Here is a 26,737-nt window from a genome sequence, read left to right on the forward strand (position 1 = left end):
TTGAATTCTTTGCAGTGTCCGAACAAGCGGTTTATTCAGTGGTCTCTGTCCCACACTCTGGATGAATAATGTAAGTAGGTTTTTTGGGTTAATTTAGATGCTTTCTTCCTTTGGCGATTTTTAGGAGTTTTAGGTTAGGATTTTTTTAGGAGCTGTCTTTGGTTGTGACTCGGGTATATCATTTGACTGATTTGTTTTCATGTTTGGTTACAGGGATCTTTGTGGAAGTCCCTGTCTTATGGGGTATGACGACCCCTGTAGTTTGTTTGGGGAAATGCAGTTGAGCCAAAAGTTACATCCATTGTCAGCTGATTGTCTCAGATGCTCCTTTTAAAAGATGATTCTGTTTGAGCCAGAGGAGGGCTTTTTTATTTGTTTTGGGGTATTTCTGCTTCTACTTTAATTATAACACAAGTGTGTGTGTGTGTGTGTGTATATAATCAAAGGTTTCACATTTACATTACATTTCATGCTGATTATTTATAATAAACTCACATGCCAGTGATCTGAAGAGACTCGGACAGAATGAGGGTTCTTAAAATGGTTTTCTTAAAAAAGAAAAAACAAAACAACATTCACAACAAAGGTCACATCAATATAAATTAGCACAGCAAACACCCAAAAACTTAAATATAGCTTTATAATCTCTGTTATTTGGATAAATGCAGATGTTCATGCTGCAGTGAAGCTCGACTGCTTCGCAGTTACTGAAGGAGAGCACAAACTACAGCTTCCTCTTACATCACTTCCTCTAATGCCACTAAAACTCTTCTAGCAGGTTCATATTCCTTGTCAATAAAATTAAGACTAACGAATGTGGCGTATATACAACATTCACGAGTGTTTCCTCTGTAACAGTGATTTTAAACACAGATCACATTCGTTTCACTCCAGGAGAAGAAGGTCAGACAAATACAGAAACCCAAGAAACAGAGATCAGAAGAGCAAACCAGAAAGAGACGCTTCCCGACACAACAGAGAAGCATCGCAGCAGATCACACTTCACCACCAAACCAACAGAACGACAAGTCTTCTACATCGAGATTTTTAACAACACTTTACAGTGAGTTTTCATTTGTTAACGTGAACAATGAAAAATACTTCTACAACATTTACTAATTTTAAGTAATGCAAATTTGAACATTTACTAATACTTTATTAAAATCAAAAGTTGTATCTATTAATATTAGTTAATGCACTGTTAGCATGCAAATACATAAATTTGTATTAACGAACATGAGCAAAGATTAGTAAATGCTGTAAACATATTGTTATTTGCTAATTAACAGTTCATTTTAGCTAATGCATTAACAAATGAAATCTTACTGTGAAGTGTATTTATATAGATATAGCAAATATCTTTTCTTTAGTGTATCACAAATTATTGTTTTAAATTAAATATTGTAACTGCAACTTTGAACTTTTAGCTCTGTTAGTATAAAAAACTTATTGTGAAATGTACAGGAAGTCAGCTGGATTCAATGTCTCTAGTTCCTTCATAGTTTTGTATTATATCCTGGACTCCGAATGCGTATAGAAAAAATAAATCATCATCAGACATGACTGAAAAACAGCATAAAATAAAATCTACTTTTTCAACCTTGATGTGTGCATTTAAAGAGACAATTTAGCCATCATTCACTCTCCTCATGTCTTCTGATGTTCTGAAAATGAATATTTGATAAATGACTAAATGTTTATGTATTTTGAAGAATGTTGGGAGATTAAAAAAAACTCTGGACCCGCTGACTTTCATTATATGAACAGAAAACACAGTCACACAGGTTTGAAAGAATGATGATTTCTGTCTGTAAATGATCTGTTCTTCACACGAGTGAGAGTTTGGAGGTGAATGCGTTTGATGGTTGTGAACAACGTCTCAAAGCTAAAAGCAGCTGGTTTGTGGGTGAACGAGCTGAACGTGATCCTGACGGCAGCACACAGACGTCACAGGAATCATGATTCTCCAGGAGAAAGCCTTTAAAATGACTGAATAAAAAGTGTTTGTAGCTCAACAGCAGTACTGCTTTCTGTCACACAAACACAGTTCGGAGGAACTAAATAATCCTATTTAGACTAGTTTATGCAGTAACTCTATTGTCCAGAATAGAGACGATGGATCTGCTGGTCGGGAAACATCTCACACTAACATGAAGCAGCTCAGAGCATCACTCCAGTGCAGAATTATCTCAAACTCCCATGATGCCTTCCGGCGTTTACAACCGCAAGAAATCCAAGAAATCAAACGAACAGAAATAAACGAGGTAAATCCAGACGCCACACTAGATCCAATGAAGTAGTTTGAGGAGTGGCCAGGTGTCAGTTTGCTCGGCATTGTGGGATACAGAAGCAGTTTTGGTGAAAGGGTCATGCGTTCCCATAATGCACAGCTGCATCTGCGGTGAACGTACTGCAAAAGTGCTTGGACTTTGTGTTCGCATTTCCTCCTTAAGCAGCATGAAGACGACGATGAGACGAGACGAGCGGAGTGTGTGTGTGTGTGTTCAGCACTCCAGTGGCAGCAGGAAGCAGCGTCTGCAGTCGACGGCTTTAGGACTGGGCGGCTGGACTCTCTTCCTCCTCAGCTCTTCTCGGCCCAGAGAACTGCTCAGGCGCACATATGCCGCTTTATAACGCTTATCAAAGGAAGCTGAGGACCACACAAACACACACACACACACAGATGAAACACTGTTCATTTACTTTTTAAATATTATTTGAAATTCTCTTCAACTTAAGGGTTAGTTCACCCAAAAATGTACATTTGCTGTTAATGTACTCACACTCAGGCCATCCAAGAACAATAAAGAATATTTTTAGCTGAAATGATGCTCCTTGTTAGGCTTCTGATGATATACTGAGGTCTTATGAAATGTAACATTATTTATAACAATATCACTCCGGTTCACAAACAAATAATTCTTTTGAACTGGTTCTTTTTAATGAATATCTGATTCTCAGATGAATGAACTGATTCAGTGCTCCAGTTCCTGAGGAAACAGTTCGACTCAGACCGAAGACCACTAGATCTGCATCGAATGCAGGGCCAAATTAAAGTTTTTATGGTTTCTAACTGTTTATGTAAAAAGATGAACTGAAGAAAGCAAGTTTATTCACTTTATATGCTTTAGACATGTAAAATATCCATGATTCACATCATTATTTGATGCTTTAATAATATAATTGCGGAGGAAAGGTTTCTAAGTCACAACTTCTTGCTACTGGGGTGCCTCAGGGCTCGGTGCTTGGACCACTTCTGTTCTCCATATACATGTCATCATAAGAATCTGTGATTCAGAAGCATGGCTTTTCTTATCACTGCTATGCTGATGACACTCAAATCTACTTATCATTCCGAACAGATGATCTGACGGTAGCTGCCCGCAATAAAGCCTGTCTGACAGATCTTTCTGGCTGGATGAAAGACCATCAACTTTATTCTTTTTTTTTAATTATTATTATATATATATTTTCAACAAGTACATCTTGGATGGTGTGTGTGTGAGTAAATTAACAGCAAATGTTGAATTTTTGGGTGAACTTTCTAAGTTAGGAGTAATGAATCTACAAAACAGACAAAAAGACATAAAAATAAAAACAGCACAGGTTCTGCTCGTCTATTGGAGTCTGCTGGTTCTGTGCGACTCACCGACGTGATCTTTGCCCATGGCGGCCACCGTGAGGAAGAGCATCTCTCTGTACAGACTCCTGCGGATCCACACAAACACACATCAGAGTCACGTTCAGACTCACCTGAGAATCACCTGAGCTCTCACCACGCCTCACCTCTGTATCCGCGGAGTGCCATGCTGCTTAGCAACCGTATCCAGGAAGAGTGTGATGGCCTTGTGTACCTCGTTCATGCCGATCCAGCGAAGCACTTCCTCCAGGAAAGTGAGGTTGAAGGGATGGTTGTGATGCCGCCAGCTGTAGCTGCGCATGGGGACGCCACCTGCAGGACAGGAGGGGAATCACAATAAATAACAGAAATCAACAGATTATTAATACTGTAGGACTTGCGCTTGATGAGTTTTACCCTCATAATGCACTGTGAGTGTTTATTTTGCATAATGTTAACATTCAAAACTTTGACATGTTTTCACATTAATTCATTAATGAGAGGTTGCTGATCAATGTGGTTTTATTTGAATAATATTAAAGCTGCGGTAGGGAACTTTTGACGCTCTAGCGGTTAATAAACAGAACTGCTTGCGTCTTGCGGAAGAACACTGTAGCCGGAACTACTTCTCTCTGTTTATGTCTATGAAGAATCACAAAGGTACTGGGTTACTCCGCCGCGGTATCCCCGAAGCAATCTAAAATAGTCCGAATATAAACACTTATTATAGGTGCACCCTAGTGATTCAGGACAAGCTAAAAACACGGTTTGGAAAATGGATTCATGGTGTATTCGCTGATTAGTTTCATTTTTCTAAATTTTGAACACAAACAAAGTTACGGACCGCAGCTCTGATTGGTTATTTTTTACCGGGAGCACATGACTTTCTGCAAATGGCAATAGGACACTGGGAGGAGCCAGAGGAGCTTGATTTTTACACAGATTATCTGTCTCATATTCTACTGTCAGGACATAATGACAGGTTTAATAAATATGTAAAAAATATTTTTTTACAAAAGTTCCCTACAGCACCTTTAACTTTAGATTTTTCAAGACACTCAACTTGAAAATACAACTGTGGAATGTGAAACAAGTACAGAGATTTTGAATGTATTATGAGGGTTGATGTTAGGCTGTGTGTGTGTGTGTGTGTGTGTGTGTGTGTCTGTCTGTGTGTGTGTGTGTGTGTGTGTGTGTGTGTGTGTGTGTGTGTGTGTGTCTTACTGTGAATCCTCCAGAGCATGTAGAGCGCCGGCCACTGCTCTGTATCTGGGGTCAGTGTGTCCCACAGCAGCCTCACCCGCACCGCCGTGCCCTCTGACCCCTGACACACAAACACAGTCAGCTGAGCTCCTCTGTGTGTGTGTGTGTGTGTGTGTGTGTCTGTGTGAGAGAGAGAGACCTGTGTGAGGCGTGCGGTCAGCGGAGACGTCCGCAGCAGCTGCAGCAGGTTACTGGGCAGGCCGAGGCGAGTGAAGTACCAAACCAGATTCCAGAAGAGGATGGAGTGACTGTCCAGCAGCTGGACCTGAGAGAGAACAGCCTCGCCCTCATTCTCCAGCAGACTCTCCATCTCCTTGCGCACTACCAGTGGGCTCAGGTATGCCACCGTCACCTGCGGGGCTCCGCCTACTGATGGCACACTGCCCTCTGATTGGCTGCTGGTCTCAGAGCTGGTGTCCGTCTCTCTCACGCCGTTACACTGGAGCTGCAGTGTGTCGCCCGGAGCGGAGCGAGGACGCATGATATTCTCCAGATCATCCTCCGTGCTCAGGTTACTGCGCTCCACACTGCACACACACACACACACACACACACACACACAGACACACAAACACACATTCATGTGACTCCATATAATGCTGCATTAATTTTTTTATACTTTTGGGCATTAATTGCCATTTTAAACTTTTCTGGTTAACCACTGTGCCAATAAACCCCCCTCACCCCACTTTAATCATTTCCATCCTCTTCTAAGTATTTTTTAATGTTTAGATAAAAATCTGTATTTGATTATCAATTTTCTTCACATTTCACATTTTTGATCAATAGTTTTTTAAGCTCCTAAAAGAAATGAAATTATACTTAGACTCTGTGTGTGTGTGTGTGTGTGTGTTGTTCTCACCTCGTCGTTGATTCGTAGCGACTTATTGTTGAGAATATTGATCACATAAATAGAATTTTTTTTTTCATGAATAGAATACTATTTATAAACCTCATATAAAGGAATTTTAAATATTTATATTCATATTTATTTTTAAATTATTTAATTTAGAAGAATTTATTTGAAGTTTTATAATCTAATCTTTAAAACAAATATTAAATTATCCTAAAGGAGAGAAAAGTTCCCCTAATCACAGACTCAAGCATGTTCGTTTGTTATTTTGTATAAATTGGACATTTTTCATTAATATTTTGTAATTCTATTTTTTTTTTTTTTTTAAGTTTTAGTTATTTTATGTTTTATATTATTATTTATTATATAGTTTTAATTCATTTAATTTTATTTCAGTTCTATTTTTAGTTATTTAGTCAAAACGCTGAAAATAAATGAATTGAAATCAAATGATTTGTATTATTTCACTGGATGTTTATCTTATTTGATATAACACAGATGTTTTATCTGGTCACCTGCAGACGGGCCCCAGGTCACAGATCTCAGCGTTCAGCAGCGGGACGAACGGAGCGGAGCAGAATGGACAGGTGGTGTTGAGATTGGAGTCGTCAGACGTCCAGCCCGCCATGATCTCCTCATCATACACCAGAGAATTACAGCTGCGGCACAGCGAGCAGCTCGACATCAGCACCTGCGCACACACACACACACACACACACACTGAGACTGAAAACAGCCTGCTTCAACGTTACTGAAGTGCATAAAGAGTCACAAACCTCAATGCCTGCCACTTCCTGTGATGAATCCCACGACTTCCTGAGAGGAACTGCCAGCGTCTGTGTGTCCAACATGTCAATGTCACTTCCTACAGACAGAGAGCTCTGCACGCACACACACACACACACACACACACACACACACACACTATTATTATCAGGGCTGTCATTTGATTGAAATATAATGTAATTAATTACAAGATGTGCCAATGAATTAATCAAATTAAGCACATATCAATTTGGGCTGATATATCCCCCCCCAAAAAAAGATAATTTAAAGTCATTATTGTGATGATAAAAGCATTGAATAGATATTACAACAAAAATATTTTGATTAAGCATTGCACAAATAACTGATGATAGATGTCAGTGTTTTTTACAATGAAATATAAAATGATTCTTAAAAAATTATCAGTAGTTTTAATGAGTGAGATATTGAATCACTGATTCAACCCATTAGTTCAAAACCATGACCTCTTGCATTCTCTATTCTATTTCTATTCTTTCGACTTTTCCTTTTATAAACTTGTTTTCTATTTATATAAAGAAGTTGACCCTCTAACACTAGCGTTCTCTATTCTATTTCTATTCTTTCGACTTGTTTTCTATTTATATAAAGAAGTTGACCCTCTAACAATAGCGTTCTCTATTCTATTTCTATTCTTTCGACTTTTGTTTCTATTTATTTAAAGAAGTTGACCCTCTAACACTAGCGTTCTCTATTCCATTTCTATTCTTTCGACTTTTGTTTCTATTTATTTAAAGAAGTTGATCCTCAAACACTAGCGTTCTCTATTCTATTTCTATTCTTTCGACTTGTTTTCTATTTATTTTAAAAAGTTGACCCTCTAACACTAGCGTTCTCTATTCTATTTCTATTCTTTCGACTTTTTTTCAATTTATTTAAAGAATATGACCCTCAAACAGTAGCATTCTCTATTCTATTTCTTTTCTTTTGACTTGTTTTCTATTTATGTAAAGAAGTTGACCCTCAAACAGTAGCGTTCTCTATTCTATTTCTATTCTTTCTACTTGTTTTCTATTTATATAAAGAAGTTGACCCTCTAACACTAGTGTTCTCTATTCTATTTCTATTCTTTTGACTTCTTTTTTTATAATTGAATTCTTGAATGCAGGCTCATATAACTGCACTCGTCAGATGTTGATCAGCACGGTCACCTCAGACGTGGCGTTGTACAGCCGATCCTTGGCCTTCAGCAGACTCTCGGTCATTTGGCTCTTGCGAGACGGTTTCTGGTCTGATGTGTGGCGCAGGTGTCCGTTTGCTCCCGGCCGCCGGTCATCCATGCTAGCGGCCCGTCGCACCGAGGCACGGTTCCTCGTGGGCGTCAGCAGCTGCTGCAGTTTCCCGGTCAGACTGCGGCTCGGAGAGGAAACGTTGTTGTAGTTTTCATCCACCGACTTCCTGTTCAGAGTCTCCCTCACTTCCACCGACCTGCAGAACAGGAAAAATTCCACATTTTGGATTTAATTTTAGCAAAAAAAAATTTCCAAAAAGTTTATTTAAATTTAATATTTTTACAATTTTATGGTTTAATAACCAATTAGATTAAAAATATATATTTTTAGTAATTTATTTTAATCAGATAGCTTTTAGGGAGTGAATTAGTGTAACACACTATTAAACACAGGTGTTTGATCCTGATCGTTTTTTTTTTTTGCAAATAATTTATTTAAATTTTAAATTCAAAAACTAAATTCAATAGTGCATAAAATAACGTTTTGCTTTAGTTATTTTAATTTTAATTAATTTGTTACAATTAAATAAAATAAAATGCAAAAATAGCATTTTTAGGATTTAAATTTAAAAATTATATTTTTTACAAATTTAACTTTATTTTTATCATAGTTTTAAAAAAAATCTAGATTTTTATTCATTTATGCAGCCCCACTTTCACTTAGCACAATGCACTTATTGTGTACATGTTTTTACATTGTACTTAAATTAAAAAAAAGGCCTTACATTTATAATGACACTTTAACCCACCCTTAAACCGGTCCCTGACCCAAACCTTTACCTGTATCCCCCTCAACAGCAGCAAAACTGTTCTGCTGTAAGTTCACCGTAGTAAGAGACACTTCATATAAAGTGGGACCATTGGTGCTTGTTTTGTCTGTGTGTACCTGCTGTCCCTCTGCGGCTGACCTCTGCAGTCTGTGTCTGTGCTCTCTGCACAGTCTCTGTGGAAGGTGGACAGACAGACGTCGCTGCGGCGCACTAACACCGGCTCTGGAGGACTCAGTGTGTCACGCCGGCCGGCAGGAGGCTTGCTTGAGGCCGCAGCCGTCTGCTTTGACAGCTTCATCTCTGATAAATACAACAAAGACTGAATAAGAGTTCAGAAACAGAACGAGCAGACGCGAGTCTGGATTATCAGTCACTCACTGCCTGCTGACGCCTGAACGCCGCTCACACTGTTGCTCTTGGCCAGACTCGTCAGGGACTCGTGGCTCGAGCTGTCACTCAACCCGCTCCAGCTGGACTTACGGAGCACCGCTGAGTGGGGGCGGGGCTTAGACAGCTCGTCTCCTAGAAACAGGAGCAGGTTGTGAGAATGTGACTCTGCTGTTGGCTGTCAATCACGTGCTGGAGGCGGGGCCTCTCTGACCTGTGTGGCTGCTGAATGAAGTGCTCCTCTTCTGCTGTTTGATTGGCTGCCTGAACTGAGCCACGGCCAATACCACGTTGCGAAGCTTCGCCCAGCGAAGACGCCCTCCTTGATTGGTGGATGGCCATTTACTCTCTAGCACCGCCTACAGACGCCAGAATAAAACACACGCATGAGTAAAGAGAAGAGTTTTACCTGTTCATTATATCAGGGATTCCCAAACTCTTTCTGCAGCTGAACCACTTTCCGCTGAAATATCTCCTTAAACATTTTTTTTTTTTTTTTTTTAAACTGTCTATGTATTTCAATTTAACATTTTAATGATTGAATATTTAGTAAGTGTTTTAATTAAATTATTTTAACTGTATATTTTTTTTACTTAAAACTCATAAGTAAATATTTTTGGTGTCTTTTATTTTTACATTATCCCACTTTTTACTGAGAGCTTAAAAAAATTATTTATAATTTTACATTTTTATGACTTAATTTTCAGTAAATGTTTAGTTTTTTATTATTAAATTATTTTTTTATTATGTAAAAAATAGTGTTTTTCATTTAAAATTATTTATTTTTTATGTATTTTAATTTACATTTTCATTACAATTGATTTTGATAATTTTTCTTTTCAATTATTTACACATTTATGATTAATTATTTTATTGCTTTTGCTCATGATTCTTTTAAAATGATTTATCATCTTTCCACCGGCTCATAACCCCAGTTCAGGAAGCCCTGTATGAGTGTGAAACACGTCACTTTATTGTAGTATCCGTATGTGATGGTGTTGGGCGTTATTCCTGCTCGCTTCATCTCCAGCAAAACTCTGACCGCCAGAACCGGCTGACCGTACTGACCACACAGCTGCATGAGGATACGGTAACACACCTGCGACACACATACACACACACACACACGATTACTGCTTCTGCATCACATCAATACAGATAGTGCTTTATATAGTGATGTGTGTGTGTGTGTGTGTGTGTGTGTGTGTGTGTCTCTGACCTCGTCCGGCAGCACCACCTTCCGTGTCTCCATGTGTTTGAGCACCTCGTATGCGGCCTGCAGCGCTCGGACTTTATTGCTCTCTGCTCTGACGAATGTTGGTAAGCAGATGAACCAGAGTCCGTAGCAGTGACCCAGCAGACATTTAGACCACATCTCCGGCACCGTCGAGTACTTCTGTGCCTTCTTCTGCGCCAGCTTGATCTCCTGCACACACACAGCACACAGCGTCAGCCGGCTGACCTCTGACCCCATGACCTGACCTTCAGCTGTGGCTCGTACCTGTTTGGTGCGGCGGGGGGCGGGGCTACTGGGGGCACTTCCTTTAGCTGGAGTCTGCAGCTGATCCTGCGGCCGATCGAACAGATCCACCTGGAGGACCGGGAACGTGTCATAGCTGCACACACACACACACACACACAAGCGTGCAGGGATGTCAGCGGAGAAGGGAAGTGATATCAGACGTCTGAGGGTGTTTATAATGAACGGACACGACTGATGGTCACACACCTGTAGGGGGCGGGACACTCGGAGCCGTCAGCTTCCTGTGGCTCCTCCGGAGGCATGATGAACACCGTGTGCTCACCGCTGAGACACTCGTCTCGGTCGATCAGACGCACGTCCTCCGGCTTCTCCACGTCCACCTGACACACACACACACACACACACACAGGTGTCACCGGAGCCATCTGATTGGCCGCTGCGCTCAGGTGACTGCAGGTGAGCGTCTGACCTTCTGCACGCACTCGTCGAAGAACTCGAGGCAGCCGTGACGGTCGCTGACGAACGAACACTCCTCGATGAACTGCGTGAACATCTGCGTCCTCGTGAGCTGCGTGTAAAACTTCTGCTGCGCTCGATCACGAGACTTCAGGAAGCCTGACAACACACCGAGAGAAAACATCAACAGTGTGTTTCTGACTCATGCTGAGATATGCAAGATATAAATTCGCAATTCTGAGAAATAGTCAAAATTGCGGAAAAAAAGTCAGAATTACATGTTTTTATATCGCAATTGACTTTATCGCTCGCAATTCTGACTTTTTTTCCAGGATTGCGTCATTTAAAGTCAGAATTGGGAGATACAAAGTTACAATAACCTTATTTGTATTCAGCGATGGAAATTGACTTCCGTAAGTTTTGGTTAATTCGTTAAGTTAAACTAAATAAAAATGTTGTCTTTGCAACTAGCTGAAGTGCTGATATTTATGGAAGCCCGTTTCCGCCACTAAATAAAATTAAATTAAATTAATTGCGACCTTTTATCTCATAATCCTGACTTTTTTTCTCACTATTGCGTCACTCAAAGTCAGACTTGTGAGTTATAAAGTCACAATAACATTATTTTTATTCAGTGGTGGGAAAGGGCTTCCACAGATCTTTGTGATGTGTTTTCGGTCGGTGAGGTCAGTGGTGTTAGCGCACCCTGCAGGTTGAAGAGCGAGCTGCAGTCCGTGGTTCGGTCGGAGGGCGCTTGTGTGATGGGCAGCAGGAAGGAGCGGTATCCTCTCAGCAGACAGCTCATGAAGCGCAGGAAGGCCTCCTGGATCTCCAGCTCCAGCTGCTTCTGACGGCCGTAGATCAGATCGTAGTCCGTCAGCAGGAACTCCAGCGTAGCCTCCTCCTGACCCGGAGTATAAACTGATGGACCGAGAGAGAGCGTGAGGACAGGAAGTGACATCATAAGTCAGTCAGTGTGTTTGTGTGTGTGTGTGTGTGTGATGCTCACTCACTCTTCTCCAGAGTCTTGTGCAGGTTGGTCAGAGAGCTCAGCAGGATCTTCCCATGTTTCCTGGGCAAAGATTTCCAGGACAGAAGCTTCTTATCTTCAGACCTGGAGACACAAAGAGACGCTTCTTCTGCTTTATTTGTTCAAAAATACAGTAAAATTGTAAAATACTGATCTGCTACTTAAGGTTTTCATTAATCTTCTTCTTAGACTAAATTTCTAAACGCTACTGCTACTAGAGCTTTGAAGCTAATAACATGATAATCATGCTAGAAACAGGCTAGTATCTTGTTAATCATGCTAACTTCGTGCTAGTCACTAACTAGTCATGCAAGCAACATCCTAGTGACATGCTAGTAACTTGTTTATCATGCTAGCAACACACTATTAACATGCTAATCAGGGTAGCAACACGTTAGTAACATGCTAATCATGCTAGAAACAGGCTAGTATCTTGTTAATCATGCTAACTACGTGCTAGTCAGTAACTAGTCATGCAAGCAACATCCTAGTGACATGCTAGTAACTTGTTTATCATGCTAGAAACACATTAGTAACATGCTAATCAGGCTAGCAACACATTAATAACATGCTAATCATGCTAGTGACATGCTAGTAACTTGTTTATCATGCTAGCAATACACTAGTAACATGCTAATCATGCTAGAAACAGGTTTGTATCTTGCTAATCATGCTAACTACGTGCTAGTCACTAGCTAGTCATGCAAGCAAAATCGTAATGACATGCTAATAACTTGTTTATCATGCTAGCAACACAATAGTAACATGCTACTCATGCTAGCAACATCCGAACCATGCCAGCAATATGCTAGTTATCATGCTAAAAAGATGCTAAACATGCTAGAAACATGTTATCAACATTATTCTAATCTAAATTTTCAAACTTCAGGCTTTTACAGCTGGTTTAAACTTTCAGCCTTTTTCAATCTGACCTAAAGTTTGTCTTGACGATTTTTAAAAAATCTAGTTATAATTTAAAATATTGTTTTCTGTGTGAATCTGTGTTAAAGTGTAATTTATTTCTGTGGTGCACAGCTGTATTTTCAGCATCATTCCTCCAGTCTCCAGTGTCACATGATCTTCAGAAATCATGAAAATATGATGATTTACTGCTCAAGAAACATTTCTGATTATTATCAGTGTTGAACACAGTTGTGCTGCACAATATTTTTATGTAAACTGTGATGCATATTATTTTTCAGGATTCACAGATGAACAGAAAGTTCAGAAGAGCAGCATTTATCTGGAATCCTGTCAGGCGGCAGGAAGACTCACTGGAAGATGGTGTTGGTGTCCAGGTCCACACACACCACGTCAGTCGGCGGGTCGTACAGGTCGAAGTAGCTGGAGTGGACGCCCACGATGAAGGGCATGGGAGCACACAACACATCTGCCATCCGCAGAGGACACAGCGGGATATACGGACAGTGCCAGCGCAGAGGAAATGGCATCTAACACAGGAAACACCCGTCACATGACCGGCAGAGACAGGAAGTCACACACTGTTACTCAGGGCTGCACCGTAATGTTTTCACAGTTCATCAATCACTTTGCTTAAAAAACATAACCAGGATCAGTCATGTGCAAAAATACTGGAATATCCAAACTCCTCCTTGTGGAGCTGCTCTGAATCCGTGTGATGTGTGCTGGACTCACGGAGACGAGCGCCTCACTCACGGACGTCAGGACATCGGGCCGCAGCGAGTGCAGCAGCAGCTTGTGTTCGGTCAGAACCGCCAGCAGCAGCAGACACGCGTTCTCCGGACCCAGATTCTGCAGCAGCTTCACAAAACTGGCCCCACTGAGAGCAGAGCATCAGCCAATCAGAGCACAGACACAGCAGCCAATCAGATCATCAGAAGAAGAACTCACCTGAGCGGCAGCGGAGACGACACGGGCTGACAGAGCAGCAGATTATCATACGGAGAGAGCTGAGGACACACACACACACACACACACATGGTTAACAAACACACAGAGTTAACACACACACACAAAGAGACACAAAGTGACACACACAAACAGTTGATACACACACTCACAAACACTCACACTCTCACTCACATTCACAGACTCACTCTCACTCACTCACTAACACACACTCACTCTCACACACTCACTCTCACTCTCACACTCACATTCACAGACTCACTCTCACTCACTCACTAACACACACTCACTCTCACACACTCACTCTCACTCTCACACTCACATTCACAGACTCACTCTCACTCACTCACTAACACACACAAACTCACACTCACACTCACACACACACACACACACACACACACTCACTGTCACACACTCATACTCTCACACACACACTCACTCTCACACACAAACTCACTCACATTCACACTCAATCTCACTCTCACACACTCACTCTCACACACTCACTCACTCACACTCACTCTTACACACTCACTCTCACTCACACACACACTCACTCACTCTCACACACACACTCACTCACTCTTACACACTCACTCACACTCTCACTCTCACATACACACACACACACACTCACTCACTCACACTCACTCTTACACACTCACTCTCACTCACACTCACTCACTCTCACACACTCACTCTCACACACACACTCTCACTCTCACATACACACACACACTCACTCACTCACACTCACTCTTACACACCCACTCTCACTCACACTCACTCACTCTCACACACTCACTCTCACACACACACACTCACTCTCACACACTCACTCTCACACACACACACACACACACACACACACACACACACACTCACTCTCACACACACACACTCACACACACACTCTCTCTCACACACACACACACACACAGAGTTCTGAGTTCAGGTCACACTGATTTTCTTCTCCACCTCATGCTCTGATTTCCCGCCCAGCACCAGATTAACTCTTAATCAATCAATCCCTGGATCAGTTGGATCTCAAGCTCTGGACAAGCTCTACTGATTGAAGTGATTTGCTCTGGATCTCTATGCTACAGTCAGAGAGGAGGATGATGATGGAGCTTCATCACCCCCCGTTACCCACGTGTCTGTAGTGGCCCAGCGGCCGGCGCCTGCGGGGAGACTCTGAGATCAATCACCTGCACCAGGATCCGAGGACGCTGCGCCGACGGGAACGGGACGTTGTGCATGAAGCTCGAGATGTGCCTGCAGACGATTTCAACAGAAGGAATCTTTCATGAACACATTTCATTTCTCCCATCAAACACACAAGAAGATATCTGGAATAATGCATTGACCCACACTGACTTTCACTATATGAAACTTTATTGTAAATTAATGCACAGATACTATTTAACTGAACAGAGATGACATCACTGAATTCAATGATGAACTGCCTTTAACTATCATTCTGCATTATTGACACACTGTTTTCCTAATGAATGTTGTTCAGTTGCTTTGACGCAATGTATTTTGTTTAAAGCGCTATATAAATAAAGGTGACTTGACTATATGGGCAAAATAATAGAACCTCATTTCTACCACAAAATATAATAATAATAAAAAATAAAAAAAGAAATCTGATTTTGTTTCTTGCACTTCAGAGGTTTTATCACACAATTTTGACTTTTACCAAAACTAAGGATTATAAGACATAAAATAAAAATTGTGAGAAAAAGATAAAAAGTTGCTATTAACTTTATCATTTTTTATTCCTAAAAAAAAAAAAAGAGAGAGTTGTGAGAGTTAGAAGAAGATAGAAAAATCTAGAAGATAGAAAATCTTAATTCTGTGTTTAATTCTTGCATTTCAGATTTTTTTACTCTCAGAATTTGGGGAAAACAAAGTCACAATTAAATATAAAAAGTTGCAATAACATTTTTTATTCTGTATTCCGTGAAGAAAGAGACTTTTCTCAACACATCATCTTTTGAATACCAGCGTTCTTTTTAAAAATGAACTAAAATATTTAAATATCCAAATAAATAAATTATCAAAAAGGATGTTTCTTATGAATTTGTTTATTGTAAGTAAAAAAATTTTTTTTTAATCCTAATCAACAGGATCAAAAAGACCAAGAACCCTGAAGAATGTGCAGTTGTTGAAAGATCTAGAATCATAAACTTCCATTAGTGCTTTATTGTTTTATTCTACATGACTCACTTCTCCAGCGGCAGCACGTGTGGTCCAGAGATGGAGTATCTGTAGATGAAGGTGAGGAACTTCTGGAAGACGCTGAAGAAGGGCCAGTGTGAGAGGACGCAGATGCTCTTCTTGACCTGAACGCTGCGGTTGGTGATGGGCCGGCGGTCCACGACGCTCAGCAGACCCAGACGCACACACTGACGCTCCGACAGAGACTCGCGGGCGTACGCCTCGTAGAACTGGATCGCAGCGCCGTACACCTGACACACACACACACACACAATCATGTGACCAAACCATCAGATGCAATCAGGGCTACACTGAGTTTTGACAGCACTTTAGGAGTCGGTAAGATGTTCTAACATTAGTGTCACTTTTGATCGATTGAATGTGTTCTTGATGAATAGAAGTGTTCAGACGTCAGTAGCTTTCAGAGAAACGGGACGCTGGACTGGTTGTTACTGGAGTGAGCGGGTCATGAGCTGTGAGCAGACGGACCTTGTCTCCGGAGGCGCTGGTCAGGACGAAGGTGGAGAAGACGGGCAGCTGGTATTTAGTGTTGAGCGGCCAGCTCTCCACCGTCACTCCCATCGGCAGACAGAAGACCGGAACAGAGTCCGGCAGCGGGAACGACTCCAGATCCTCCTCCGGATAGCGACTGATCAGACCTGAACACACACACGTGCTTACAGAGGCACCCGCAGTATATACAGTAAGAGTGTGTGTGTGTGTGTGTATATGAGTGTAAAACTCACCTGCCTCGTACAACAGAGCGTTTGCTTTAACCACTGAACGCTTGTAGCAGAGATACAGCGCCGAGCCCCACTGAACACACACACACACACACACACACACACACACACATCCAAACCAACAGAGAAGAAACCGAGAGTCAGAGAAACAGATTAAAGCAGAAGAGGAAGTTCACAGCTGATGGTGTTTTCTGGAGTGTGTTTAAATAGGAAGGAGAAGCAGATGTGGACATAATTACAAGCTCAGCACTCGTTTACATGAAACAGATTTAAATCCACTGCTCATTAACTCTTTAGCTCAGAACTGTCTCTCAAAGAGTCCCTTCTGCTCATCAACGCTGCTTTTATTTGATCAGAAATACCGTAAACACAGTAATTACATTATTCCTATGTGAATATGATATACATTTAATCTGTAAAAAAAAAAAAATCATTTTATTGTTATTCTATCAATAACATTATTTTGTTATTCTATCAAATATACAGTAAAACAGTAAAATTATTTAATATTCTAACACTCGATTTTCTGTGTGAATCAGTGAGTCAGCAAATCAGTAAGTCAGTGAGTCAGTGAATCAGTGAATCAGTGAATCAGTGGGTCAGTGAATCAGTGAGTTAATGAATCAGTTAGTCAGTGAATCAGTGGGTCAGTGGTTCAGTGAGTCAGTGAATCAGTGGGTCAGTGGTTCAGTGAGTCAGTGAATCAGTGGGTCAGTGAATCAGTGAGTCAGCAAATCAGCGGGTCAGTGAATCAGTGAGTTAATGAATCAGTGAGTTAATGAATCAGTTAGTCAGTGAATCAGCGGGTTAGTGGTTCAGTGAGTCAGTGAATCATCACCATGCCAGTGTTGAGGTCCTTGTCCACTCTGCAGTAGGTGTGTGGCGCCGTCTCGCCCTTGCTAGGCATCAGCAGTGAGATCTCGGTGACGCCCAGCGTGTTCAGCGCCTGTGAGTCTGGCGCTCGGCGAAACATCAGGAAAGTGCGGTGCATTGTGGGGCCGCCGGAGCTGAGGTTCGCAGAGCGACTGTATGGAGTCGTCTCGATCACCTGCCACCCCGGCTTGACCGGATCCTTGCCCTCGTACAGAACACTGACACACACACACAAAACACATTCATCAGTCGACAGGAACGAGCTGCTGCTCATATCTGACACACTGCATGATCACATCACTGGAGATATAGAGCGCAGACTCACATTTAGAGCATTACTTTTAACAATATTTGGAATCAGGTTTTTTTTTTTTTTTTAGTTTAGGTTTTAGTAATTGTGTAAATGCATTTTTTCCATTGTAGCAGTGTGTGTGTGTGTGTGTGTGTGTGTGTGTGTGTGTGTGTATATATACATATACACATTTCATTTTTAGTTCTTTAGTTTTAGTTATTTTAGTACATCAAGTTAAGCCAAATTAAAATGAGAAATGTTGTCTAGAAACTAGCTGAAATAAGTGTATTATTGTATATTAATTAAGTTTTTATTTTAGTTTATTTGTTTATATTTATTATAAAAAACAAATATGTATTTGAATGGTTTAATGCTACTTTAATAATGCTAGTTTGAGTTTCTGAATAAAATTGAGCTCTGTATTTTCACTGCATCAGACTACATGAGCATCAACACCTCTTCTGAGTGATGTCTAACTGTTTGTGCTGTGTTCTCTCACCCGAGCTCCACGAGGGGCGGTTTGTCGTGTCCTCGGCGGTAGCACAGGAACATGTGTGTGTTGTTGAGCAGGCCTGCGCTCAGCTCCGCCGGATGACCTCCTTGTGTTTTCTCGATGCAGGTGAATCCCTCAGGAACGTCCTCCCCGAGACCACGGGCGATCACGGCCAGATCAATGACGGGCTGCAGCGCTCTCACGCCCCTCTGGTGACCCTCCTCGTCCAGCGGAGACCCAGCGCCCGCCAGACCCGCCACCACGAAATAATCCACCAGCTGAGGACATCGCTCTTCTGTCATCACGCCGGTCTAGACACCACTGGCACACACACACAAACACACACAGACACACACACCTTTACAGATGAACAAGCATTTAGTGTTTTCGGTTTTAAATGTTCTGGATTCTGTTTTAATAGTTAAAAGTCCATTTTAACAATTGATTCATTTAATACATTTATGAAAACTTTTTTTTTCTCTCAGATTCTCTGTTTTTCGGTTCAATGTTTTTTTCAATGTTTTAATGGTTTACAGTTAATCTTAATTTTAAAGTAAATCATGTCTGATTAATTGAATTTAACCGTAAAACTTATTTTTTCGATTTAATTAAATACAATTTTCACAATAATAATGACTTATGAAATCGTTTTAAAGGTGTAATTAAAATGTATTAATCAAATAAGATGCATGTTCAATTAAATGCACTAAAGTTGACCTATTCAATAATTTGTTACAATTGAAACAATACTAGCGCCAAATTAAATATTTATTATTTCTCAAATTCTGTGTTTTATTTTTTACTGCATTAAATTTAAATAGTTCAATTAAATTGTAATAATAATAATAACAATAATAATATTTATATTAATAAAGCATGTCTAATCAATGAGTTTAAAAAAGTAACATTTTTTTTTTACAATAATATGTACGCTCTATGAAATATTGTATTATTTTTTATTATTATTTTACGTTTCCGGTTTAATTTTTTTCTGGATTCTTACATTAAATAATGATGTCTAATCAGTTCAATTTGTAAATCCTTAACAATTGAATAATTTATTACAATTTTAAAAATAATTTATTTTTCTAGATTCAATGTTTATGATTTATTACAAATGAAATAATCAAAAACACTGGTTATTAGTTTTCTAATATAGTAATATTGTTTTCTTGACAGCCGATGCTGATATCTTGGAAAGCAGGGTAGCCGATATAAAGCCGATATTATTTTCTTTTTAATTAATATTTAAGAAATTTAAAATCATTTGACGATGGATTAAAAAGTGTCAAATAAACATACTTATACTTTAGTTGACAAAGTATTTTTCACAAATAAAAAGATAATTAATAAACATATAATAAAACTGCAAGTAAACACAGTTACCAACGGGGAACTCAGTATTCCAGGAAATTTGTGTGCATTGGGAATCATATTTTTCTAATAAATCCTGGGTAATCCTCATCTTACACACAGCACACACATAAAATGCCATTATATCAGTGAACCAATAGTGGTAATCAAACGCATGCATGAAACTTTGAGTCACTCATCCACAATTTGTCTAATTCGGTGAGATTTCGTGACAGGAAGTGCACACTGTCAGCGTGTTTCCTGCTCATCACACACACACGTGTCACGATGGGGTCAAAGGTCAACGCGCAGGTGACTCTCTGCATCCGTCACTGTTACGAGCCCCTGCTCTTTCTCTCTTTCCTTTCCTGAGTGCAGCTGCTAATTGGATGTGGGCGGAGACCATTACAAACACCTGAAGCGCTGCTGGCACTTCAATGGAGACTTGCCCTGGGAACTCTGTTTTGTGTTTAGTCTTGTTTCGCATTCTTTTTTGTTTAAGGCTGGTGAGAGACTGACTGTTTAGTTACCACAGTGTACATAGAAAGCATGGGTAAGTGAGCTGACCCGGAAGACTTTTGCTGTTTGATTTCTTCCTCGGGAGATAGGAAGTTTCCTTGACTCTTGAGTTAGTGGTAGTTTAGATTAGTTAGCTCACCAGTCCTTATTTAGGATTCGTTTGTTATACACTTTTACTGTTTTCCTATTTTTGGATATTAATTTTACCTGTGGATTAAAACTTAAACTTTTGCCCTGGCCACTGTGGTGTTTGTTGCCTTTAGAATGGCTTTCTTATGTTGGTCCCTAAATAGGGTCGTAACAGTCACACTCACATCTACAAACACACCTGTCACCATGGTGACCGCCTCAGGACCGGAAGTCCCCTGCTGGAAACGAAGCGGGTTAACTCACCGCTGTTAGACAGGACTGAAGCACATCGGTTCGGATCGGTCTGGTTCTGTTCTCAGATCAGCTCATGAATGAAAGAGTCACTGAAGAGACGAGTAAACAGCAGTCTGATCACACCAACACGAGCGACTGCTAACACGTGCAGGAAACTATCAGAGGAAACAACAGCCATTGCACTTCACTTCCTCTTCATCGCTCAAGCGTTCAGAAATCAAAGTGGGGAAATGTGTTTCCGGCAGAAACGCACTGAAGTTACACCACACTTTTCACATTTCTTTCATTTCCCTCAAACACTGTCATTTTTTATTTCCGAACCAGGATTCACACAGCCTTAGAAAAGCTTGATATATACACATATATACATACTGCATATATATATGGCGATCTCAGAAGTCTGATATTTAGACTTGGAAAAGTAGTGCAAACTAAAAAAAAAATATTTATAAAGTCTTCAATACTTCTATAATGAATATACCTTTTATAAAATGTAAAGCGTATAAATATACACAAAAAATATTATAAACGCAACTCTTTTGTTTTTGCCCCATTATACATGAGCTGAACTCGAAGATCTAATAAGACTTTTTCTATGTACACAAAAGGCCTATTTCTCTCAAATATTGTTCACAAATCTGTCTAAATCTGTGTTCGTGAGCACTTCTCCTTTGCCGAGATAATCCATCCACCTCACGGCTGTGGCATATCAAGATGCTGATTAGACAGTGTGATTATTGCACAGGTGTGCCTTAGTATAAATAAAGGCCTGAAGCACATTATACAAATACCCTTAAAAAAAAACATATGTGCACATAAGTAGGATAAACTATGATGGAAACACATTTACTGAATAAATTCCACCATGTGTTGACTAACCAGTGGACCGACCTCGTTGCACTGCATCTGAAATGTTGTTTTGGTTGTTCGGAAATGCCTGAGCAAAGATTTGCGCACAAGTTAAATTCAAATCTTTGGATGGAAACATAGCTATAGCTCCGATGGGTGCGTCCTCACGAAACCTTATCATTCAACAACCATGTGTACAGGAATATATTCCCAATGCTGTTTGTATAGAAATAATATTCAGAAAAAAGCTGAAACAGAATCTGGTGCGCATGTTAACACAGTCAAAGAGCATGAAGATGTTCCTGAATCATGAACCATGAGTCTCTGTCTACAGGAAGTTCACTGATGTGAGCCGAACTCTGTGCTGAGACCTGTTCCACATCAAACTAACTCACAGAACGTGAACTTCAGCAGATCTGAGTCCATTCACACACCACCAGCACAGAAATCAGGAGGAGAGACTGAGGTACTGATGGAGGACACACAGCAGAACGGAGCGCTCTTCACTGATCCCAGAACAGCCCAGAAGATCTCAAGAGGCCTAAAGAGTAACGATCTGAGCTGGAGCTTCAAACCACAAACACTGAACCAGCCGCAGGTCGATATATATGTCATATTAAATTCAACAATTTGAGCCCAGTCTGTAAATACAATGACATTTACTCTGTACATAAACGCCTGAACTATTGTCAGTCTGGCTGAACCCCGAGTCAGGAGAGAGACACTAAAAATAACAGATAGAAATGGAAGCTCTACTCAAGAGCATCCCAAGGTTTTTTTCTCCATTCTGTCACCGATGGAGTTTCGGTTCCTTGCCGCTGTCGCCTCTTTCTTGCTTAGTTAATTATTTATTTAGTTAGTTATTTAAACTGAACAGAGATGACATCAATGAATTCAATGATGAACTGCCTTTAACTATCATTCTGCATTATTGACACACTGTTTTCCTAATGAATGTTGTTCAGTTGCTTTGACGCAATGTATTTTGTTTAAAGCGCTATATTAATAAAGGTGACTTGACTAATATATAGAGTTTGTGTAGCATGTGTTGTGTGAGCATGTGCGAGTAGATTGTATAGTGTGTATAGAATAGTATGTCTACTTTTTGTAGTGTGAGAAGTATAGTGTGTATAATTTGTGTAGTGTAAGTACTGTGGGTAGTATTTGTAGGATGTGTAGTAGTGTGAGTAGTATAGTGTATATAGTATGTATTGTGTGAGCACTATGAGCAGTTTGTGTATAGTATGAGAAGTAGAGTATGTGTAGTGTGATCAGTGTGAGTAGTGTAGTGTGAGTAGTGTAGTGTGTATAGTATGAGTAGTGTGAGTAGTTGATCAGTGCAAGCAGTGTAGTGTAAGTAGTGTGATCAGTGTGAGTAGTGTAGTGTGAGTAGTGTAGTGTGTATAGTATGAGTAGTGTGAGTAGTTGATCAGTGCAAGCAGTGTAGTGTAAGTAGTGTGATCAGTGTGAGTAGTGTAGTGTGAGTAGTGAGATCAGTGTGAGTAGTGTAGTGCGAGTAGTGAGATCAGTGTGAGTAGTGTGATCAGTGAGTAGTGTAGTGTGAGTAGTGAGATCAGTGTGAGTAGTGTAGTGCGAGTAGTGAGATCAGTGTGAGTAGTGTGATCAGTGAGTAGTGTAGTGTGAGTAGTGTAGTGTGTATAGTATGAGTAGTGCGAGTAGTTGATCAGTGCAAGTAGTGTAGTGTGAGTAGTGAGATCAGTGTGAGTAGTGTAGTGTGAGTAGTGAGATCAGTGTGAGTAGTGTAGTGCGAGTAGTGAGATCAGTGTGAGTAGTGTGATCAGTGAGTAGTGTAGTGTGAGTAGTGAGATCAGTGTGAGTAGTGTAGTGTGAGTAGTGAGATCAGTGTGAGTAGTGTAGTGAGATCAGTGTGAGTAGTGTAGTGTGAGTAGTGAGATCAGTGTGAGTAGTGTAGTGTGAGTAGTGCGATCAGTGTGAGTAGTGTGATCAGTGTGAGTAGTGTAGTGTGAGTAGTGAGATCAGTGTGAGTAGTGTAGTGTGAGTAGTGAGATCAGTGTGAGTAGTGTAGTGTGATCAGTGCAAGCAGTGTAGTGTAAGTAGTGTGATCAGTGTGAGTAGTGTAGTGTGAGTAGTGCGATCAGTGTGAGTAGTGTGATCAGTGTGAGTAGTGTAGTGTGAGTAGATTGATCAGTGAGAGTAGTGTAGTGTGAGTAGTGAGATCAGTGTGAGTAGTGTAGTGCGAGTAGTGAGATCAGTGTAGTGTGATGAGTGTGATCAGTGAGAGTAGTGTAGTGTGAGTAGATTGATCAGTGTGAGTAGTGTGATCAGTGTGAGTAGTGTAGTGTGAGTAGATTGATCAGTGTGAGTAATGTGATCAGTGTGAGTAGTGTAGTGTGAGTAGATTGATCAGTGTGAGTAGTGTAGTGCGAGTAGTGAGATCAGTGTGAGTAGTGTAGTGCGAGTAGTGAGATCAGTGTGAGTAGTGTAGTGCGAGTAGTGAGATCAGTGTAGTGTGATGAGTGTGATCAGTGAGAGTAGTGTAGTGTGAGTAAATTGATCAGTGTGAGTAGTGTGATCAGTGTGAGTAGTGTAGTGTGAGTAGATTGATCAGTGTGAGTAGTGTAGTGCGAGTAGTGAGATCAGTGTAGTGTGATCAGTGTGAGTAGTGTAGTGTGAGTAGATAGATCAGTGTGAGTAGTGTAGTGTGAGTAGATTGATCAGTGAGAGTAGTGTGAGTAATGAGATCAGTGTGAGTAGTGTAGTGTGAGTAGTGAGATCAGTGTAGTGTGATCAGTGAGAGTAGTGTAGTGTGAGTAGATTGATCAGTGTGAGTAGTGTAGTGTGAGTATTGAGATCAGTGTAGTGTGATCAGTGTGATCAGTGTGAGTAGTGTAGTGTGAGTATTGAGATCAGTATAGTGTGATCAGTGTGATCAGTGTGAGTAGTGTAGTGTGAGTAGTGAGATCAGTGTGAGTAGTGTAGTGTGAGTAGATTGATCAGTGTGAGTAGTGTAGTGCGAGTAGTGTGATCAGTGAGAGTAGTGTAGTGTGAGTAGATTGATCAGTGTGAGTAGTGTGATCAGTGTGAGTAGTGTGATCAGTGTGAGTAGTGTAGTGTGAGTAGATTGATCAGTGTGAGTAGTGTGATCAGTGTGAGTAGTGTAGTGTGAGTAGATTGATCAGTGTGAGTAGTGTGATCAGTGTGAGTAGTGTGATCAGTGAGAGTAGTGTAGTGTGAGTACATTGATCAGTGTGATCAGTTTGAGTAGAGTAGTGTGTATAGTAGGAGTAGTCTAGTATGTATAGTATGAGTAGTGTAGTGTGAGTACATTGATCAGTGTGATCAGTTTGATTAGAGTAGTGTGTATAGTAGGAGTAGTTTAGTATGTATAGTATGAGTAGTGTAGTATGAGTAGGGTGCATGATTCTGAGTAGTGTGAGCAGTTTGCGATCGTAAACACAGCCAGAGGCCGCAGTTCATCATCACTCACCCTGAATGAAAGTGTATTGGTCAGACGAATACTTTCGGATGAGTTGGGTTGAGCCGCGTGTTTCAGTGGCTCACACACTCTACCTCAGGTGTCTTCAATAGAAAACTCCACTTCCTGTTTCAGCTCATCTTTGAGCTGATGCGTTTCCTGTCCACGCTGCTTTTAGCTCTTTCTAAGCACTTTCAACACTCACTTCCTCAAACTCATCAGCTGCAAAACACAAGAGTTTCCCTCATTCATCTCAGTTCATCTCAAGCTGTGTGAATATCATCTCTGTAAGACGCTCGCAGTGACTCTCAGACACACACCCTAACACTAGCACGGCTGAGATCACGATTACTTAACACATCACTCATTCATCTCAGAAACATCAAACTTCACAAGTGCACTCAACTCTAAACAAATGTGCTTTTTTACAGAACTTTAAATAGAATTCAGCTAATACGAAACTAAATAATGAGAAATGTCTTGGAAATGCAGTTCAGTAATTTTAATGCATTGCGCGTGCAATCTGAGCCTGAAGATCAACATGGTTGTATATTTATCTAGTGAATATTTCAGAATTCTGAATATTTCAGAATTTATATTCACTGTCCTGGGTTTATTTCCAAAATATTAAGTCCAAATAAATAAATATGATATATATCACAAGACAAAACACAGGCATCCCTGTAAGATGGACAGTAATCTAAATGATCGTGAATTAAATAAAATTGAATTAATCAGTCAAGAGGCCAGGACAGAATGATCTTGTGTTTGGTTATGTCTGATATGTGCTTTCTGACAGCTGATGATATCTACTATTGACAAATATCAATATGTACTGATCAATTATAGATATCAATTATAGAGCACAGTCTACATCTACACTAATTTAATCAAAAACACATTCAATATATTGTAAATATTCAGTCAAAAACAGAAATGAAATGTTGGCATGCCATTCTGGTTCCATGTTTCGATAATGAAAACAATTTGACATATTTCTGGGCACGTCCGGTTCAATATTATATGAATAAAAGCAAATCTGTTATCGAAAATAAATTCTGTGTTGAATCGCTAACGTACTATCTGTGTCCTGAAACAAAACCGGTTCGGACCCGCTTCAGAACGACCGACGGTCCACACACACACACACACACACACCTGGTTCGGCTGATCTCATGACGAATCTTCATGTTTCAATAACACGCATCTATTACAGCTGTCTTTTTTAGTCAAGCAGTTTGCTCCGCTTCTGTCGGCTCGGCTCGGCTCGGCTCAGTTCGGCTCGGTTCGGGACTCACCTAAGCAGCAGAAGCGCAGTTCGGCTCAGTTCGACTCTCATCTCATCCTGAAGCTTCGGCTCATACAGTCTCACTCGGTTGTCATTCGGTCCGGCCGGTACCGGGACGCGATCAGGCTCGAGTTTCACTGCGCGGAACAACCGTCGCCGCTGCGTTCCGCCATCACGGACAGAAAGCAAGCAGGGGCTCCGAGCAGCTGCAGACGCGACGCGCGGACTGACGCCCAGCGGCGCGGAGCCGCATTACAACAACCGCGCTGACTGACACTGCAGATGCGGCTTCTGATCGGTCTGAATAAATAATAATATTCTGATTTTAATCGTTTTATTCGGTGTCTATTATCATCACGTCCGCCAGCGTCACTGTGAAGGTTGTTGCGCGCTGCTGAAGTGACGCATGACGTTGTCACGTGACACGCTTGTTTATGATGACTTCACAAGGATTTAAAAATTCAGTTTAACGTT

The 26,737-nt window shown here is 40.6% G+C and overlaps 1 protein-coding gene across 6 annotated transcripts; it reads right to left on the reverse strand.

Moving 5' to 3' along the window:
- Positions 1–412: 412 nt before the first annotated feature.
- On the reverse strand, positions 413–26,666 carry LOC113059427 (DENN domain-containing protein 4B-like). 6 transcript variants are annotated; one of them, XM_026227915.1, is made up of 29 exons: positions 26,274–26,666; positions 24,988–25,197; positions 18,420–18,734; positions 17,594–17,846; positions 16,759–16,828; positions 16,502–16,671; positions 16,022–16,263; positions 14,998–15,064; positions 13,769–13,827; positions 13,553–13,697; positions 13,172–13,347; positions 11,880–11,980; positions 11,572–11,787; positions 10,880–11,025; positions 10,657–10,790; positions 10,429–10,543; positions 10,147–10,353; positions 9,898–10,026; positions 9,142–9,286; positions 8,919–9,062; positions 8,657–8,840; positions 7,691–7,967; positions 6,512–6,616; positions 6,251–6,426; positions 5,022–5,409; positions 4,844–4,943; positions 3,787–3,952; positions 3,650–3,708; positions 556–2,650 (listed from the first exon to the last, which is right to left on the reverse strand). In XM_026227915.1, exons 3-29 carry the CDS (start codon positions 18,713–18,715, stop codon positions 2,505–2,507), a joined length of 4,416 nt encoding a protein of 1,471 aa, XP_026083700.1. In that variant the 5' UTR covers positions 18,716–18,734; positions 24,988–25,197; positions 26,274–26,666; the 3' UTR covers positions 556–2,504. The 6 variants fall into 6 exon arrangements, with proteins under 6 accessions (XP_026083699.1, XP_026083700.1, XP_026083701.1 ...); XM_026227916.1 differs by lacking the exon at positions 26,274–26,666 and adding an exon at positions 26,134–26,151; XM_026227914.1 differs by lacking the exons at positions 24,988–25,197; positions 26,274–26,666 and adding an exon at positions 413–434 and having other exon boundaries at positions 2,489–2,650; positions 18,420–18,715.
- Between the last annotated feature and the right edge of the window lie 71 nt (positions 26,667–26,737).

The sequence above is a fragment of the Carassius auratus genome, chromosome 41 (assembly GCF_003368295.1).
Source record: "Carassius auratus strain Wakin chromosome 41, ASM336829v1, whole genome shotgun sequence".
NCBI lineage: Eukaryota > Metazoa > Chordata > Actinopteri > Cypriniformes > Cyprinidae > Carassius > Carassius auratus.